Source organism: Phragmites australis, chromosome 3 (assembly GCF_958298935.1).
Source record: "Phragmites australis chromosome 3, lpPhrAust1.1, whole genome shotgun sequence".
Taxonomy (NCBI): Eukaryota; Viridiplantae; Streptophyta; class Magnoliopsida; order Poales; family Poaceae; genus Phragmites; species Phragmites australis.
Genome location: NC_084923.1, coordinates 44,541,466 through 44,558,950, shown reverse-complemented (window position 1 = coordinate 44,558,950; position 17,485 = coordinate 44,541,466). Strand labels below are relative to the sequence as shown.

Genomic DNA, 17,485 nt, shown 5'->3' with positions numbered 1-17,485 from the left:
TGGCTGGCCTACAGCTACGCCTCAGTTGGAGGATCATGTTTGTCTTGGGTGTTGTGCCATAGGTGCTCCTCGTGGTCGATGTGCTTGCCATGCCAGAGTCACCCCGGTGGCTCGTCATGTACTGGCTCGATGACGAGGCATGCATCGTGCTTCTGTGCATGTCCGGCACGCCCGTCTGGGCTGACGACCGACTCAGGGAGATCAAACAGAACGTCACGGCGCAAGCAGGCGGGGCACGCGCCTGAAGGGAGCTCTCCGCTTGTCCATCGCCGATGGTGGGGCGCGTTAAGGCGATCGCCTTGGTTTGCGACCCCAAGTCCACAACTACGTTTTTTTGAAGCAACATGGCAGGTGCGTTGCCTTTTCACATTAGGTAGAAAAGAGTTTAGAATAGTTGTAACAAATGTTCTAAAGTTAGTTGAGCACTGCCTACAGGAAATGAACCTAAATGACCCAGTATTATTATAGTAAAAGGAAGATGAGCTACATGAACAGATCCTTTAGATCCTTTGATGTTGACCTCTCATTGCTAATAGCTAGATGTTGATGTCTTCCTTTGCTCTGAACGTCACCTTCATTAAATCATCTTCGCTTCCTTCGAAGACGCGCTGATTTCTTTCCTTCTAGATGTTCCACCATGCATATAAGATTTTTCCCACCTTTGTGTTGCGCTCGTTAGTTGCTCTTGGTGCTGCTACCCTATGAATCCACTTCAAGAGAGTTTTGTGTGGCTCAAGCTCTACATAATTTTCTGTAATATCACATCAAAACCATACTCTAAAGTTTAACTACATGTATTCTAAGATGATATTTATTTCAGAACGGATGTAGTATATAATTGTAAAATTTGAAAATAGACATATTTATATATATATATATATATAATTTTTGGATTTTAAAAAATAAAAATAAAAATGTGACTCGCGGAAGCACAGAAGGCATCTGAGCAGAGGGGTCAAAAAATACGGCTCCAGCCTCCGGTCTCCTATGGCGGGCGATCCACCGAAAGGCCGCCGGTTACCGAGTCCTACGCCGCTAGGCGCCGGGGAAGGAAGCGTGCATGCCGAGTTGCACGGGGCAGTCGTGTGAGAGAGGGGAGATACGGAAGTTCGGCTAAGATGAAACGCTGGTGATTTCACTGTTTAAAATCAGTCAAAACATAGACGCCGCTAGTTGAAATGTGTTCACAAAATGTGTGTCCAATATGGTTGCGCGATCTCATCATTGAGTAGTTTCGGTGTGCGCGTCCATGTGACACGATTGGATGGTCACCATCAGGAGGACGGCAACATGCAGCGCGATTTAACTAACTAAAAAGAGATAAGAGTGCCACATCGCTATAAGTTTCCAATCAATCAACTCATCGATATCTTGTAACTACATATGTGAAACCTATTATCTTAATATTTGACAAAAAAAAACAACAACCATAAGATCATAAAATTACCATATGAATCTAAAAATAATAATAATTTAGATCACATGTTGTTATAAACCTCTAATAATCTAGATTTAATCAAAAAAATCATATCAAATATGATTAATAATCAAGTAATTTTAGAATTAAAATAATAAAATATATAGAAGATTATCAGTTTGATTTACATACCGATTGCAAAGCAATTTTTTTTAAAAAAATCCATGTTCCATCAACGTTCAGAACTCGTGATTCTCCTCAGCTACATCTCTCCAACTACGCCCTGGCTGGCCTGCAGCTACGCCTCAGTTGGAGGATCATGTTTGTCTTGGGTGTCGTGCCGTAGGTGCTCCTCGTGGTCGGTGTGCTTGCCATGCCAGAGTCACCCCGGTGGCTCGTCATGTACTGGCTCGATGATGAGGCACGCATCGTGCTTCTGTGCACGTCCAACACGCCCGTGTGGGCTGACGACCGACTCAGGGAGATCAAACAGAACATCACGGCGCAGGCAGGCGAGGCCTGCGCCTAAAGGGAGCTCTCCGCTGGTCCATTGCCGATGGTGGGGCGGGTCAAGGCGATCGCCCTAGTTTGCGACCCCAAGTCCACAACTACATTTTTTTAAGCAACATGGCAGGTGCACTACCTTTTTCACATTAGGTAGAAAAGAGTTTAGAATAGTTGTAACAAAGGTTCTAAAGGTAGTTGAGCACTGCCTACAAGAAATGAACCTAAATGACCCAATATTATTATAGTAAAAGGAAGATGAGCTACATAAACGGATCCTTTAGATCCTTTGATGCTGACCTCTCATTGCTAATAGCTAGTTGTTGATCTCTTCCTTCGCCCTGAACGTCACCTTCATTAAATCCTCTTCGCTTCCTTCGAAGACACATCGATTTCTTTCCTTCTAGATGTTCCACCATGCATATAAGATTTTTCCTGCCTTTGTGTTGTGCTCGTTGGTTGCTCTTGGTGCTGCTACCCTATGAATCCACTTCGAGAGAGTTTCGTGTCGTTCCAGTTCTACATAGTTTCCTGTAATATCACACCAAAGCCATACTTGATTGGTGAGAAATTTAGCGTAGGAATAGTGTAACAGTAAGGGCCTGACTGTTTCTGGCTCTTGAAGACACATAGGACATATCACACCATTGTCCATGCCTCTCGCATCCAAGTTGTCAGCAGTGAGCAGTTTGCCATGCATGACCGTCCATGTGAAGAATTGAACCTTGGGCTCAGCATGTGCCTTACAAAAGAATGTGTCCCAGAATGGTAGGCTTGCGCTATTGAACTGAATCTCATATGCGGATTTTGCAGTGTATGTACTAGTGGGGGTCCATTTTCAGGCAACCATATCTTGCTGCCCCGGCTGTAAGTGAATTCCCTGAATCAACCTCCAAACCTCAATGAATTCCTTCAACTGTTGGAAGTTTTCGATGCAATTTAAATTTGAAATCCACCGAGAGTTTGTAAGCTCATGTGCTACCGTTCTGGTCTTATGTTTTGCAAGGCTGAAAAGACTTGATGCAAGTTGATCAAAACTGCATTGGTCAACCCAAGTATCTGTCCAAAATTTTACGCTGTTTCCATCACCAATTTGAACGGTAATTGAAGCTGCAAAGAGTTCTTTCTCTGTAGCGTCCAATCGAACCGGGAAATTGCTCCAAGGTCTAGTTGGATAGATCCAAGAGTACCATTGCCACCGCATCCGTAGCGTACGACAGAAGCATTCCAGGTCTAGAACTCCAACTCCACCAAGAAATTTTGGTCTGCACACAACCTCCCAGCTCACCAGATTGCAGCCATGTTCGTCACCATTTTCCAATCGGTCCCAAATGAAGCATTTCCAGATCTTACCAATCACTTTAATTAGCCATTTGGGAAGCTTAAAGACCGTGGCATGGTAGATGATGGTGGAAGTTAGCACTGAATTCGTCGATTCTACCCTACCCGCCATTGTTAGGTGTTTACCTTGCCAGCCGGGTAATCTTCCAGCTATTTTATCAATCAAAGGATGGTAATCAATCTTACGGAGCTTGTGATTGTGTAAGGGGAGGTCCAGATATTTGCACGGAAAGCGCATGACTTTAACCGAGAAAACTTGCAACATCTCTTGGATGTCTAAGCCATCACACTTGATAGGAAAGAGCTCAGTTTTCTGAAAATTTGTACGAAGGCATGTCGCATCCCCAAACAATTTTAGAATTTCATTTATTGCTCTTAGGTCTTGTGCCCTTAGATAGATCAAAAGAGCAGCATCATCCGCATACAACGCAAATTCAGGAACGCCCTGGCGCCAAATGAAGTTGCACCTCCTGGGATTGATTGCCATTCCAGCTGCCTGTAGATCTTTGAGGCACACCAAATGCACGAGGACTCTGTACGAGTGGCCCCGTTTTGGCACACTCGGCTCAGACCACTCGATGTACGTCTGCGGCAGTGGAATGTGAACATGCAGGACAGGAACCTCCGGCTCAGACTTAGTGACAGTTACCCATGCTGCCTTTAGGATGGTGCTCGGGTCCGGCGTCCAAACAAAGAGTGTGAAGGCGTCCCCTGTTCCGGCGGTGGGAGGCCTCCTCAGCACACCGCATGGCACACGTGCGGCCAATGATAGTGGCCGCAATCTCCTATGTCCACAGGTGTGCAGGCAGGCCTTCCAGGGTAAACATGATGTGGAACCCCAGAGCTGCCCCGTTGGATTGGCTACGCACTGACCATCGATGAAGCCAAAATTCCCGCCCGGTGGAGATGAAGCAAAGCCGAGAACTGGCCCTCTCGAAGGCCGCCAGGTCGGAGATCACTTCGTTTTCAGCAAGAACTTCAGCGTCCTTGACACCAAGAAAGGCAAGAACAACCGCTCCTACTAAGGGAGGCCACATTCAATTTCTACACGCTCGGGAGATGGTTCTATCGGGATGCTCGCGCAGGCGCAGCATATCCTGTTATCCAGGCTGCTGCTACTTGGAAGGAAAATATCACAATAGAGGTGGTGACGCACGACAATGCCATGGACCAAAAGAGGACAATGTGGAGTCGTGGACCATGTGTGGTGGCCGTGGGGAGAAGTCGGCCAAGATGGTGCAGAGGATGAGATGCATTTGCAAAGGTTTGGCGGCATTCTCACTTTGGCGCCCACTGGAAGGATATGGTTGTGGATGAGCTAATTGCTTGCACTATTGGAAATCAAAATGAAGTGGTCCAACATTGCACTGGAATTGCAGCGTTGGCAGTTGGACATCCAGCTAAACAAGAAGACAGTTTTGATGAGTAGTAGGGCCATCTCCGTTTGTTCATAAATCAGATTCTAAAGATGGTGGAACACCCAATTATATTCAGAGTTTTCTATAGAAACTTATAATTCGAGTACTGTTTCATCAAGATCAAGTGCCTACAAATGAAATTCCTCTGGAAACCAATGGACTATATGAAGATAATTTTTTCTAGAGAACTTAGTTAGACTATCCGCTGACTCCAAGTTGGATATAATTTGGAAAATGGAACTCTTCGACTGGACCTGAAGTAAGTCATGAAGCTTGAGGGTCCAGGTATATGAATGAACTGTGAATCTTAGACAGCAAATCTGATAAAACACCCGGCTACAGTGATTTGATTCATGATTCAAATACATCTATTCCGTAAACTTGGAAATTTAATAAATAGTTAAATTCGGAATTAAAAATTATGGAAAATAAGCTGTTCGATTTTCATACGGTCTAAGAAGAAAAATATCTAAATAAAAAGTCCAAATAAAATAAAATAAATAATAATTGAAATTAAGGTTAGAATAGAAAAAAGAATGATCCATATCAAATATAGTATTAAAAAAATCAAATATCTAAATAAAAAGTCCATGATAATAATAATAATAAACTAATTTTTTACTAAGATAATAAATTAAGAAGCAACATGTAGCTCAAGGTCATCGAAACAAGTAAGCAGTAGGCAAACATATTTTGATTTTGGTTGAAATACTTACACATGACATACGATTTTGTCAATTGATTAAAACGTATACGAATCAAATTAATACATGTATATGATTTGGGTACAAGTATAAAGCATAAACAATTTTCTCTTTCACAAACATAATTTTTATCTCTTTTTTTAATTTTTGAGTTTTGTAACTAAATGTCACTACCATTATAAAAAACTAAAAGACTAATTTTTAATCAAATATTATCATGATAAAATATTACAACGAGGCTAGACATGTTATTAGTGTGGGCCATTTACTAGTTAACCCTTATTTGCAATCCCACTGACTACTTAAACACTGGGGGGAAAAATCTAGTTGCTATTTCTGACTCGCCGCCTTGGTCGTGAGCCCGTACCCGAACGGGAACAGCTGGTCGTAGCGCTTGTCGCCATAGTTCATCGGCAGCTGGTCCATCGACTTGAACCACGTCCGCGGCAGCTTCCCGGTAAACCCGTAGTCGCCGAACAGCACACCAGCGACGCCCTGGCCCTCCGTGCCCGGCAGCCAAGCGGCGACGAGCGCGTCCATGTAGGGGTGCACCACGAGCGGCCGTCCCGACACGATGAGCACCACGCACTTGACGAGCCCGCACACGTCCTTGATCACCTTCGGCCCCGGGTCCGGGATGGTCAGGTTCTGGTTGTCGCCGGCCGTCTCGGCGTAGGGCGGCTCGCCGACCGCCACCACCGCGTAGTCGTACTCCCCGGCGTTCTTGGCGATGGAGTCCTTGTCCGGGTGCTCCGTGTAGTCCACCGTCGTGTTCTTGTCCACCGCCAACTTGGTGGCCTCGAGAACGTGGTGCCTGCGCGTCACTACCGCAAAACAGAGTGCTAGTACATTATAAAACGTGTGCTTTTCTATTGTTTTGCACGGCCCGCCCGCCATGCACGATGCACCGACGCGTCTGACAGTGGACGAAATCCCATGAAAACGAGAACCGGTGATGTTGTTGCCGCTCTCCCCTTGCCAGGTGCCGGCCCAGCCGCCGCACTGGTAGCCAAGGTTGTGGGAGTGGCTGCCAGCGACGAGGATCTTCGTGGCCTTCTTCTGCAGCGGCAGCATTGGCTTCTGCCCCTTCTTGCTGTTCTTGAGCAGCACGAGCGACTTGCGGACGGCCTCCCGCGCGACCACCCGATGCTCCTGCGCGCCGAGCTCCTTAGCGAGGCGTGGGTCGGGGAGCGGGTCCTCGAAGAGGCCCATGGCGAACTTGACCCGGAGGATGCGGCTGACGGCTTCCTTGATGCGGTCCAGCTTGATTTGGCCGCGCTTGACCTGCGACGTCAGGTCGGCGACGAACTCCGGGTAGTCGTACGGGACCATCACCATGTCGATGCCGGCGTGGATCGTCTCCTAGAGTTAGTGGTAGTAGTGCTGGTGCGGCGGCGTCGTGATCCGGTCCACAGCCTGCCAGTTGGTGATCACAAAGCCCTGTATAACAACAATGTACACACATGCAGGTCACAATCTGAAACTTTTTAACATGTCTAGTGAAAGAAGGCAGCACTACTTAAAAAAAAAATATCAGTACCGGTTAAAAAATAGTTTAATTACTGATTTTTTAATCGGCATTTCTTACTCGATACTGATACTCGACTAGTATTAGTACCGGTTGACCATCCAACACAATTGTTATTTTCACAGAATAAAAAAAAATTGGCGGTGGAGCGACATCCGAGCCGGCTTAGATGCCGCTCCCCGCCGCTAGTGCCGCCACCGCCAAGCTCCCTTTCTTCCTCACTACCCTCCTACGCGCCTCCCCGTCCCCCTTCTTCCTAGCCGATCGAGCTCAAACCCACCACACCAAGCACCACATACACAAGCAAGAGACATTGCAGCTCAAAAATCAAAATAAAACCCCCAAACCCCATAACTTCTCCTGCTCCTCCCCCTCCGGCTCCAAGCTTATCAGCATGTTGGCGATCACCTTCAGCGTGAACTGACGAACAAGAAACCAAAATTTCAATTAAAATCTGAAAAAAAAAATCTTGTACAAGATTTCAAGAAATGACATATGCTTACAGATGAGACCTCTTCTAGCACCAGGACTCTCCTACCGAGCCATGTGTCCAGCGTCTAGATGGCAAGCTTGTTGATGAAATCGAAGTACTCCTTGAGCATGCCAATGGAGAGCGGCTCCCCGATGAGCTGTCGTAGCTTCTCGTGCTCCTCTCCATTGGTAGTGAGCAGGCTTGTCGGCCCCAACACGTGCTTGCCAGTGTAGAATAGGTTCAGGCTCACTATACTGTCCTTCCTGGACAGCAGGATCTGGGCCACGACACTCACTCAGGCCAGGAGGCCAGAGACTCCAGGTTCAACTCGGAAAGTTAACAGGAGGCCAGAGACTCCAGGTTCAACTCGGATTCTTCGGATTTTGGAGTCTTTGGGTGAACCTCTGGGTGGATGTCCTCGGGTATTTTTGGTTAGGATCACCCGGAACCTTCAGGTTGAACTTGGACCCACCGGGTTCCAGAGTCTCTGGGTGAACCTCCGGGTGGGGTCATCGAGTATTTTTGGTTAGGATCACCCGGAACCTCCGGGTTGATCTCAGACTCTCTGGGTTCTGGAGTCTTCGGGTGAACCTCCGGGTTCCGACAAAATACATGCTTTGCGACGTCTTTTTGACTGATTCAACTTACATGTTAAATCTAATCTACATAAACATACATATACACTATACAAATGATTCTAGATTCAACTTGCATCATAAACCCTAACTATTTTTTAGCACAATTTATCAGTGTTTTCACTGGGACTATCCGGGTTCTACCCGGACTATTCGGGTTCTCCAGAGAGGTTGATTTGAGAGGAAAAACTCGGTCGATTTGATTTGTGAGCCTCTACAAACCAAAGAGAAATATGTTTGAGATAGTTTATGGAGTCTAGAACTCACTCACCAACCTAGCAACACGATTCCTAGCACAAAACTCATATGAATCATCTCTTTTTGCTCCAAAGCTCAATAACTTGATAACTTCGCAAACTTAGCTCTAAACTCGAAATCAACCCACCAAAATGTGCATCCTTGCCATGAGAGCCTAGTAGACTCACCCAAGATACTTTTTCCAAGATTGGTGATTGTCGATGGAAGGTGGAAAAGCTCGAAAAGAGGAAGAATACCAGTACTCCTTGTGCTTCAACCAAGAACACTAAAAGATATCAAAACCGGCTCGAATCTGCCGAGAAAACAAAAATAAATTGGATGGATGAGGAGCTTAGGATCTAAGGATCGCATTAGTAACATATGTATACCTCAATTTCTTCTCTTGTGGTGGGATTTTGGGGAGAAGGAGAGAGTGCTTGAGAGAGGGAGGGGCTCCTTTGGCTTGGCCGGTTCGAGAGGAGAGGGAGCTCGGGTCGGAGAGAGAGAGAGAGAGAGAGAGAGAGAGAGAGCAGGTGGGTTGCTGCCCAAGAGAGTGAGGGGTGGTTGGCCCACCGGGTGAGGCCCACGTATTAGAGAATAAGTCCGTTTCAACCGCAATTTTTTTTTTCTCTCCCGAATTTCCTTCTCTCATCCAATTGGCTTAAAAACAAGCAATCTAATGCTCCAAAACAAAATTACTTAAAATTAAACCTAATGCTTATAAGCATGATTATGCTTAATTACATAATTACGACTTTGAGACGTGACAACATTGTAGCCCTCTACACGAATCCCACCCTCTGCCCCATGTGCCGCTCGCGCCGAGGCTCTCCACATGAACCGCACCCTTTGCACCACGCGCCACTCGCGCTGAGGCCTTCCTCAACTCCTTGTTGTCACCACTCCCTCGCCGCCGCCATGCCCCCCGGGCCTTCTCAACTCCTTGTTGACGTCACGCCCCTGCCCATCCTCAACTCCTCGTCGCCTCGCTACCACACTCCCACCACTATTGCCGTTTAGTGTCTTGTTGCAACCACCGTCGAGTGCCTCGCCGCAACTGCTGCATGGAGATCATGGGCCTACCTATGTCTTCCTATATGCCACAACAACGGTCAATTTGTGCTCATTTTGCAAGTACAAAGAGATACATGCTCTCCTTGTTGTACTTCTTCTTTTTGCTTCCTTTGCTGCTGCTCTCAGCTCTCAAAACCTCTAATTGACATTGGAGCTACTTTGCCGGGAAATGGGAGGTCGACGAGCAGGAGGAGGGAGGGGTCGCCACTGAGCTGGAAGTATTCGTTCCTCCCTAGCTTACTGCCGTGCAACCCTCGCTCATTCTACTAAACGGTAGGTGGCACCATTTCCTCTCTACTTCTAACTTCCTTTGGATATGTCAATGCCAGTTGTGTTGGAGGATTCAAATATCAGTTGTACAAACGATTTTTTTGCCTTAAATAGGTTAGATCGAATCATTTCCAACGGTTCACAGATAAGAACTCATAGATTGATGTTAGATCATATTTAGCGCGAATATGATCTTTCTGAGTAATGATATTTATCAATGCAGCTTGCACAATTATCTAAGAAGAAGTAATACGTGGACACTAGGTAATCTAAAGCGAACTATTGTATTGGTGTTTATTTATCATTTATTATGACAATTTTATGCCAAATTAAGCAAATTAGGAGTAACCAATATTTTTTCTACAATAAAACCATAGTAATTTTAAATTTATCCGTGCAATTTGCACGGGTAATTTTGCTAGTCAGCAGAAAAGGTCGGGTTAGGGGCGGGCTGTGGAACTAGCATGCAGTTGCATGCCCGTTGGGTTTGGCACCGGTGCGGCGTGTTCGCCTGCTTGGGTTTGGCCGAGCAGCTCGCGTATTGTTTCACCTGAAATCCAGCAATCTCGTTCGTTTAACTGTTACCTTTTCTCATCGGACGAACGGCTCTTGGAAGCTGGACGGGATCGAGGCAGCGTTTGGTCTTCACGTACGTCGCTGGCCAGTCGAGAAAATCGCGTGATGGATTTGATTTGCACGGCGCATTAGGGCCGGAGCATTAGGGCAATATCCGGCCAGGATAGATGACCGTAATTTAGCACGTCTTCGTATCATGACCCTGCAATCGAATAGGCCGGCAATGGTGGATAGGGCTGGGCTGGGAGAAATTTGCGAAGTATCCATTTTGATACGCTTCGATTTTTGGAAAAAGTCAATTTGACTGACTACATGTGGTTTGATGCTTCGGCGACATAACCCTTGAAGGAGAAATGTTTATATTACCTGACAACTTTGCAAAACTAGGTTACATAACCCCAGAGGTTCAGAGTGGTGGTTTTGTTTATGTGATATTTTATATTGGTAGTTTTGTTGACGTGGCACTTTACCAGTGCGGGGCCAATCGAGTCAGGGATTCGAGTAGCTAGTGAGAAAGAGATGCAATGGTTTGGGTCTTTAGTCCCATCTCAGCATCCTAAAGTGGCAAACGACCGCTCTAAACCGCCTTAGGGGTTATTTAACCTGATTCTGCAAACTCATGGGGCTACACATGGCTCTAAACAAGGCTATGTGGTCCGAGCACCAAACCTCGAGGTGCCAAATGGACATTTTCCTTGATCTTTTCATATATGCTTTATGGCCTTGTTTATGTACTACTCCCATATCGTCGTTGAGACCAAGCCAGTAAAGATTGGAAGGTATATGGACTAATCACGTGTTTACTGTCTGGCCTTGTTTATGTACTACTCCTATATCGTTGTTGTGACTACTAGATTATTCCCTCCCGCCGCCATCTTCCACGTGCAATGTCTACATGATCCGTATCTCAATCCATCTTGTATGAACGACATTTGAGATCGATAAAGATTTAGAGGCTTCAGGGCACATCTTGTGTTTAGTTCTGTGTTCTTTTCCATATTACAACATCAAATAATGGGTTCATTCAATATTTCGCAGTCCCATTGCAACATTTTAGTTGCAAATGTACATTGTAAGTGTATATGTTACGTTGCTCACTTTTCATAGGCTTCAACAACCTGTTTTATCCCTTTTTCACGGTTGACGGCTCGCCTCTTCCCTTCGCTTTTCTGCCACCATTTTGAGTATTGGGGAGGTTTTTTTTTCTGGGCTCGGGGATGCCCAGGGCGGTAGGCAGCCGACGGTGGTGTGCGATGTAGCATGGTGGCGGAGACGCTGCCGGCTGCAGGAGACAGTACCCGGCTATGCAGGTGGCAAAGTGATGGTCCTGGGACACTTGGTTAGCGCGATGGCGGAAGCGGTCGTAGATCCAACGGCGGAAGCGCCCCCGAGACAAGAGGAGTGCCGGGAGGGGGGAGGAGCGCGACGGGCGTGGAGAAGAAAAAAGGGACACGACCTTATGTTTTCAGTCACCTCACATATAGAACGTCCCTAAGATGCTAGTACTTGGGAACGACGCAAGAGCAAAGCAAGATTGTCACCTGACTATTACTACTGAAAAGATCCTTTCATATGTTCTAGTTCTAGGCGAAATACAACTTAGAATCTGATATAGGTATTGAAATCTGACTTGAATTCTAGAAGTCTGAAAATTTAGACATAGGTGTCAGGTTACACTGACCCATACCGCTCAAACTATACAAACATTCGCATTGATCTAACATCCGGGGTTGTACACGCATAAGCAGACGCCACTACAACACTTCTGGCTTTACCAGGCGTTTCAAAACGCCTTCAAAAGCAAGAAAAACGCCACCGAAGCCTTTTGAAGGCATTTTAGAAAACGCTGGTCATAGTCTGGACGCAAAAGGTGTTTGGTGGCGTTTTAGAAAACGCCTTTAATATGCGTAACAAAGGCGTTGTCAGATTGCCTGCAAATATTATTGAAGGCTGCCTTGTAAGCTTTTCAAGGGCGTTTTCAGAACACCATCAAATATTTATGAAGGCACTTTTGAGAGAAGCCTTCAAACCTTAGTCATCAAGGGCAGAGCTAGCTAGCAATAACAAAATCACCCGAAATCAGTTATAGAATCAACCAAAATCACATCCGAAACATCCAAACATAATATTTCAAAATGCATAGTTCGATTTCAATATTAGTAGGTGAACACAATCAATAGACTAGAATCAATTAATGTCCATCTGCAAATAATGTTCCACGTCCATTGTTGACTCCTGAGAAATAGCATGCTGAATGCTTGCTTGGACAGACATTACCTCTCACGGAATCTGCTACACATATCCTAGTGCAGAAACTAAGCTTTGCACATCTAAACTTCAAAGAAAAGTGAAAACAGAGAGAGATGCTTGCAGCACAGAAACATGAGGCTATATCCTGCAAAATATAATTCAAGATCTATAAGAACGATGCAAAGTAGAAGAATACACTAAATACTATAGTATTTGGAAATAAAATACTGCATCTGATTAGAGCACTTGGAATCAACCCACTTGATCACCATAAGTACCTTAGCTCAGGTAGGTCATGAAATAATCAATCATAAAAATGTATTGCTTCGGCTAGGGTACAGTCCATGTGAAAGAATCTAAGCATTGACATCTGAAGGCCTGAAACAAAGTAGTACAAAATTAGAATGCGCTAATCTTTGGCTTTCTGTTAAAACCAGAGAGTTAAAACTAGTTCTGCTCGTTGTTTTTGACATTCACTTTAGTTATAATTAGAACTCTTGGTATTTACAGGCACTAATAGTTACAGGCTCAAAATTATAAATCTCACTCATTGGCAATAAGCATTGCCAAATTTTGATTATGAAGTGCAAAACTTTTAACTTCACTGAAGATCAATTTATCGAAGACACCAGTTTATATGGCAATCCACATGCAGACTACCCTAATAACAAATACAGGAACAGATTGGATAAGTGACGCATCAATCTACTAAGGGCGACATCAAACCTACATGCACCATGAACTTACTGCACAACACAGAATTTTGTGATTTCACTGAGAACACCTTTCGCATTGGTCTCTAACATAGTTGTTATGGCGGTAAGGTGAAGCGTCTTACCACCTTCACACCTTTAAGGCGAGTATGGCGTGTGGCGAGGCGACGCCATACTCACGTGAATGTAGAAGGACAACTTTTTAAACAAGAACATTGAATGGCGTACATTGATCAATATTCCAAAGAATACAGGGAAAATAAGAGACTTGCGCCACAGCTCCACTTGGCCCACTGCCCCTCTCAAGCCCAAAGCCCATCTATGCACCTCTCCCTCCCCTTTTGCACCCTAATCCTATGCAGCCGCCACTCCCTTCCTTGTTCACTCTCTCTAGTTTCCCTTCCTCTCTCCCGATCCCTTTCTCCGCGGCGGATGGTGGGGGCTGGGGAGGTGGCGGATGGTCCAGGAGCAGAGGAGGCAACGGCGGCGGACAGTCCTGGAGCAAAGGAGGTGAGGAGGTGACGGCGGTGGGGTTAGGTTTTCTTCAGCTCCTCGTGCGCTACAGAAGGCATTTGCAGCTAGGACACTACTGGATCCTTTAAAGGATGATCCAGGAAGAGTTTCATAAAAGAAAATTGTTAAGTATTTTAGCAGTCATCTAAGGAGGTAAACTGAATTAGCAGTCAACAGTACTCACAGCGCTTTAATTGGGTTATGAACCAACCTGACAATGAAACAGATAGCTGTTCAAATGCATCTGAGATTTAGCACCAGATAGACTGTACCAATTAGAGTTCAGCTTACAAGTGAATAGTAGCGAAATCTCACCCGGACAATCTAACAAACACCATGTGTGCACAATAAACTGAACCAAATTTAACCAGGCCACGCACAACAATTCTCGCAAACTAAGACATAAGGCATCCCGTACAGTTGCAGGTACTCATGTAACTCAACTAATGAAGCAATCGCACCATAGCACGGTCGCCACACGCACAAATCCAATCACAAGTGAGAGACAAAGGGTGCGAAAACGAGAACTACGACGACGAGCTGGTCCAGAGGAGGCAAGGTCAGCAGGGACAGGAGCCGCTGGATGGGATTACCTCGAGGTTATGAGACCTCTCGCCGCCGTGACCGGTCGCCGCGGCGCGCTCTACATTGGAGCCCTTGCGCTCGCTCGCAACCGTGGCACGCTCCACATCGGGGCCATCGCCCAGCTCACGGTTGGGGAGAGGAGCTCCGCGGTGGCGGCGCAGCGGAGGGTCTCGGTGGTAGCGCCGCGGCGGCGGAGCTCGGCGACAGCGGCGCCGTGGAGGAGTTCGGAGACGGCAGCGCGGGAGAGGAACTTGGCGGTGGCGCGGCGGAGGAGCTCGGCGACAGCTGCGCGGGAGAGGAAATCCGCGGCGGCACGGCGGAGGTGGAGCTCGCGAACCTAGCAGCCATCGAACTGCGTTTATCTTTTTTTGTTTCCTCCTGAGGTGGATCGGTGTTGTTTATTAACGGGAGAGGAAGACAGGTGGGAGGGTTATTTACGAAACAATAGAAAGAGCAGGGTCTTACTTGCATATGTAACTTAGATGTGAAGGCCTTTTTCCAGGAACGCCTACTTTAGAGTAGTTTCAAATAAGGTGTTTTTGCAAAACACCCCCATGTAATGCAAAACACCCCCATGTAATAGCATTATACGGCATTTTGCTTGTCGCCTTAGGAGCTATATTATTTTAAGGCGTTTTTTATAATACGCCATTATATATTTATTTATATAAGTGCGTCTCCAGTAATACATCGGTTAGCTATGAGACTGTATGCATCAGATTTTTTGTCTACCTGAGTACTGAGAAGAGATATAGACTTAGACTACTAACTAGTAGATCGATAGTTTACTTGCAGTATATTACATATGGGTATATATTAATTTTATAAACAATATTACATTTAAACTATTGGAGATGCTGTTTATAATATTATCTATTAGTGATATGTACTACATTTATAGATAACAACTATCTATATTGTTGTAGATGCTTTAAAGTGTTTTGCAAGAATTTCTTCAAATAAGAGGTAATTAAGGCGTTTCCTTAAAACGCCTTTGATTTCCTGTCATCCTGTAGTGCACGCTTGAACAATCATATCATCTCGTCGGCTTTGGACGCCACGGGATTGGACATCATGGGGTACCCATGGTTCCCATGCACCGACTGCTCGTAAGTCTCGCCGTCGCCCCACACCGCGTACGCGTCCTCCCCGTGTATCGCGTCGTCGCCGGCCGCCAGCTGCTCCTCGCTGAGCCGGAGCGGCACGAGCATCCCGACGACCAGGCACACCGCGCTCGTCGCGGCGACATTGAGCGCCACGACGAAGGCGATCCCGGCCAACTGCATGCCCACCTGCCGGAGCCCCGCGCCGGCGCGGCCGTCCTTGATCGCGTACACGAGGCCGACGTACCGGGGGTCGTCGCCGAAGAAGAGGCGGCTGAGCCGCGGCTCCGCCAGGACCCCCGTCAGGACGCCGCCGAGGCTGCCAGCCACGCCGTGCGTGTGGAGCACGGCGAGCGTGTCGTCGACGCGTTTCAGGAAGCGGCTCCGCTTGTGCAGCACCATCATGGTGCACCACGGCACGCTTCCGGAGATGGCGCCCATGAGCATGGCCGCCCAGACCTGCACCAGTCCCGCGGCGGGGGTGATGCACACGAGGCCGGTGATCATGCCCTGGACAGCGCCGATGACGGAGGGGCGGCCAAAGACGAAGCAGTCGAGGCAGAGCCAGACCAGGAGGCTGGTGGCCGTGCAGAGGTGCGTGTTCACGACGGCGACCGACGCGTCGATGTTGGCGGCGTACGGAGCACCGCCGTTGAACCCCGTCCACCCCATCCATAGCAGCCCCGCGCCGGCGAGCGTCAGTAGGATATTGTTCGGTGGGAACGCCTCCCTGTCCTTCGCCGTCCTCGGGCCGACCTGGCCATATATAACCGCGTCCGGCGGTCCGGCCTCAGATAAGCTTTGATCATCCCATGCATGTGCATGGCGTGCAGGTGTGAACATATACGCATGGTAAGTAGGGGAGGTACGTACCCAGTATGCGGCGGTGAAGCCGGCGACGCCGGAGGAGAGGTGGATGACGTATCCGCCGGCGAAGTCCATGACGCCGGCCTTGAAGAGGAACCCTTTGGGGCTCCAGATGCTGAACGCGCCGATCGTGTAGGAGAAGGTGAGCCAGAGCGGCACGAAGAGCATCCACGCCCGGAAGCTGACGCGGCCGAGGAGCGAGCCGGCAACGAGGATGAGCGTGATGGCGGCGAAGACGAACTGGAAGAAGAGGAGAGTGGCGGCCGGGTAAGCCCCGGCGAAGCCCTGCTCGGTGAGGAAGGCCTGGTCGAGCGCGGCGAGGTCGGGGCGGCCAACGCAGGGGAGGAGGCGGTCGCCGAAGGACATGCGGAAAGCCCATACGCACCAGCAAACGAAGGTGGCGGCGAAGGCGTAGAGCGCCATGAAGGCCGAGTTGACGGCCCACTTCTTCTTGACGATGCTGCCGTAGAGGATCACCAGCCCCGGCACGCTCTGCAGCCCCACCAGCGTCGCCGCCGCCAGCTGCCACGCGTTGTCGCCCGTGTCCAGCCACTCCGGCGCCGCCTCCGTCGCCATCTCGACGGCCGGCGAGGTAACGCGATCACGCGAGTTTAGTGCGCGCGCGTCGCGTCCACGAGGATGAAGAGAAATGAAGAGACGCCAGGTGGGAAGGGCGAGGGGTGTAGTATATAGGAATGGAGGGGAGAAAAGGTCTGCGTGGGAGAAGCGGGAGATGTGCAAATTCTTCAGATACTTTGAACGACGAGATTCTGATATGTGCCTGCTGAATCCGTCCGCGATTTCGGCTGGTTGTCACTGCTGCAGTGACACCACACCACAATTAGCGCCCGATCTGTTGTTCAAGGCCGGCGATTTTTGCTTCCCGGCTGTGCATGACCGTGTGTGAGATAACGAATTGGCAGATGGAATTGTGTCAAGTGTAACCTGAAGCCGGGATTTTATCATAAGAAATTATTTGTTTTTTAAAGGTTAAGCATGACTGAAGATGCAATTAACTTCGTCTGAACTCTCAAGGTTGTCCTGTATGCAGATGGCGGAGTGTCTTATGAAAGATCAGCAGAAAAATATTTTGTTCCCATTCCTTCCATAGTATCACAAAAGATTACCAGTTTGGCTTCATGGATGCCATCCAGTTCAGCAGTTATACTCACCAGGATTGAGTCAACAACATTTATAGGTACGTGCCATATGTAGACAACATGTAAGCTTCCATTACAAAGGTCACAAGGGCCGAATCTAGGTAACATCCTCTTTTTA

At 47.6% G+C, this 17,485-nt stretch overlaps 1 protein-coding gene and 1 pseudogene across 2 annotated transcripts; both read right to left on the bottom strand.

Moving 5' to 3' along the window:
- Positions 1-5,621: 5,621 nt before the first annotated feature.
- LOC133910768 (uncharacterized) lies at positions 5,622-14,585 on the bottom strand (annotated as a pseudogene).
- A 572-nt stretch (positions 14,586-15,157) lies between these two features.
- On the bottom strand, positions 15,158-17,430 carry LOC133913309 (putative ammonium transporter 4 member 1). 2 transcript variants are annotated; one of them, XM_062356432.1, is made up of 2 exons: positions 16,190-17,430; positions 15,158-16,096 (listed from the first exon to the last, which is right to left on the bottom strand). In XM_062356432.1, exons 1-2 carry the CDS (start codon positions 16,781-16,783, stop codon positions 15,269-15,271), a joined length of 1,422 nt encoding a protein of 473 aa, XP_062212416.1. In that variant the 5' UTR covers positions 16,784-17,430; the 3' UTR covers positions 15,158-15,268. The 2 variants fall into 2 exon arrangements, with proteins under 2 accessions (XP_062212416.1, XP_062212415.1); XM_062356431.1 differs by having other exon boundaries at positions 15,158-16,129; positions 16,214-17,430.
- Between the last annotated feature and the right edge of the window lie 55 nt (positions 17,431-17,485).

Bases quoted from the DNA above. Each gene is read 5' to 3' on its own strand.
- LOC133913309 (XM_062356431.1), bottom strand. From the start codon at position 16,783: ATGGCGACGGAGGCGGCGCCGGAGTGGCTGGACACGGGCGACAACGCG. The intron at 16,130-16,213 runs GTACGTACCTCC...AGCTTATCTGAG, and splicing joins GCTTCACCGCCGCATACTGG to GCCGGACCGCCGGACGCGGT.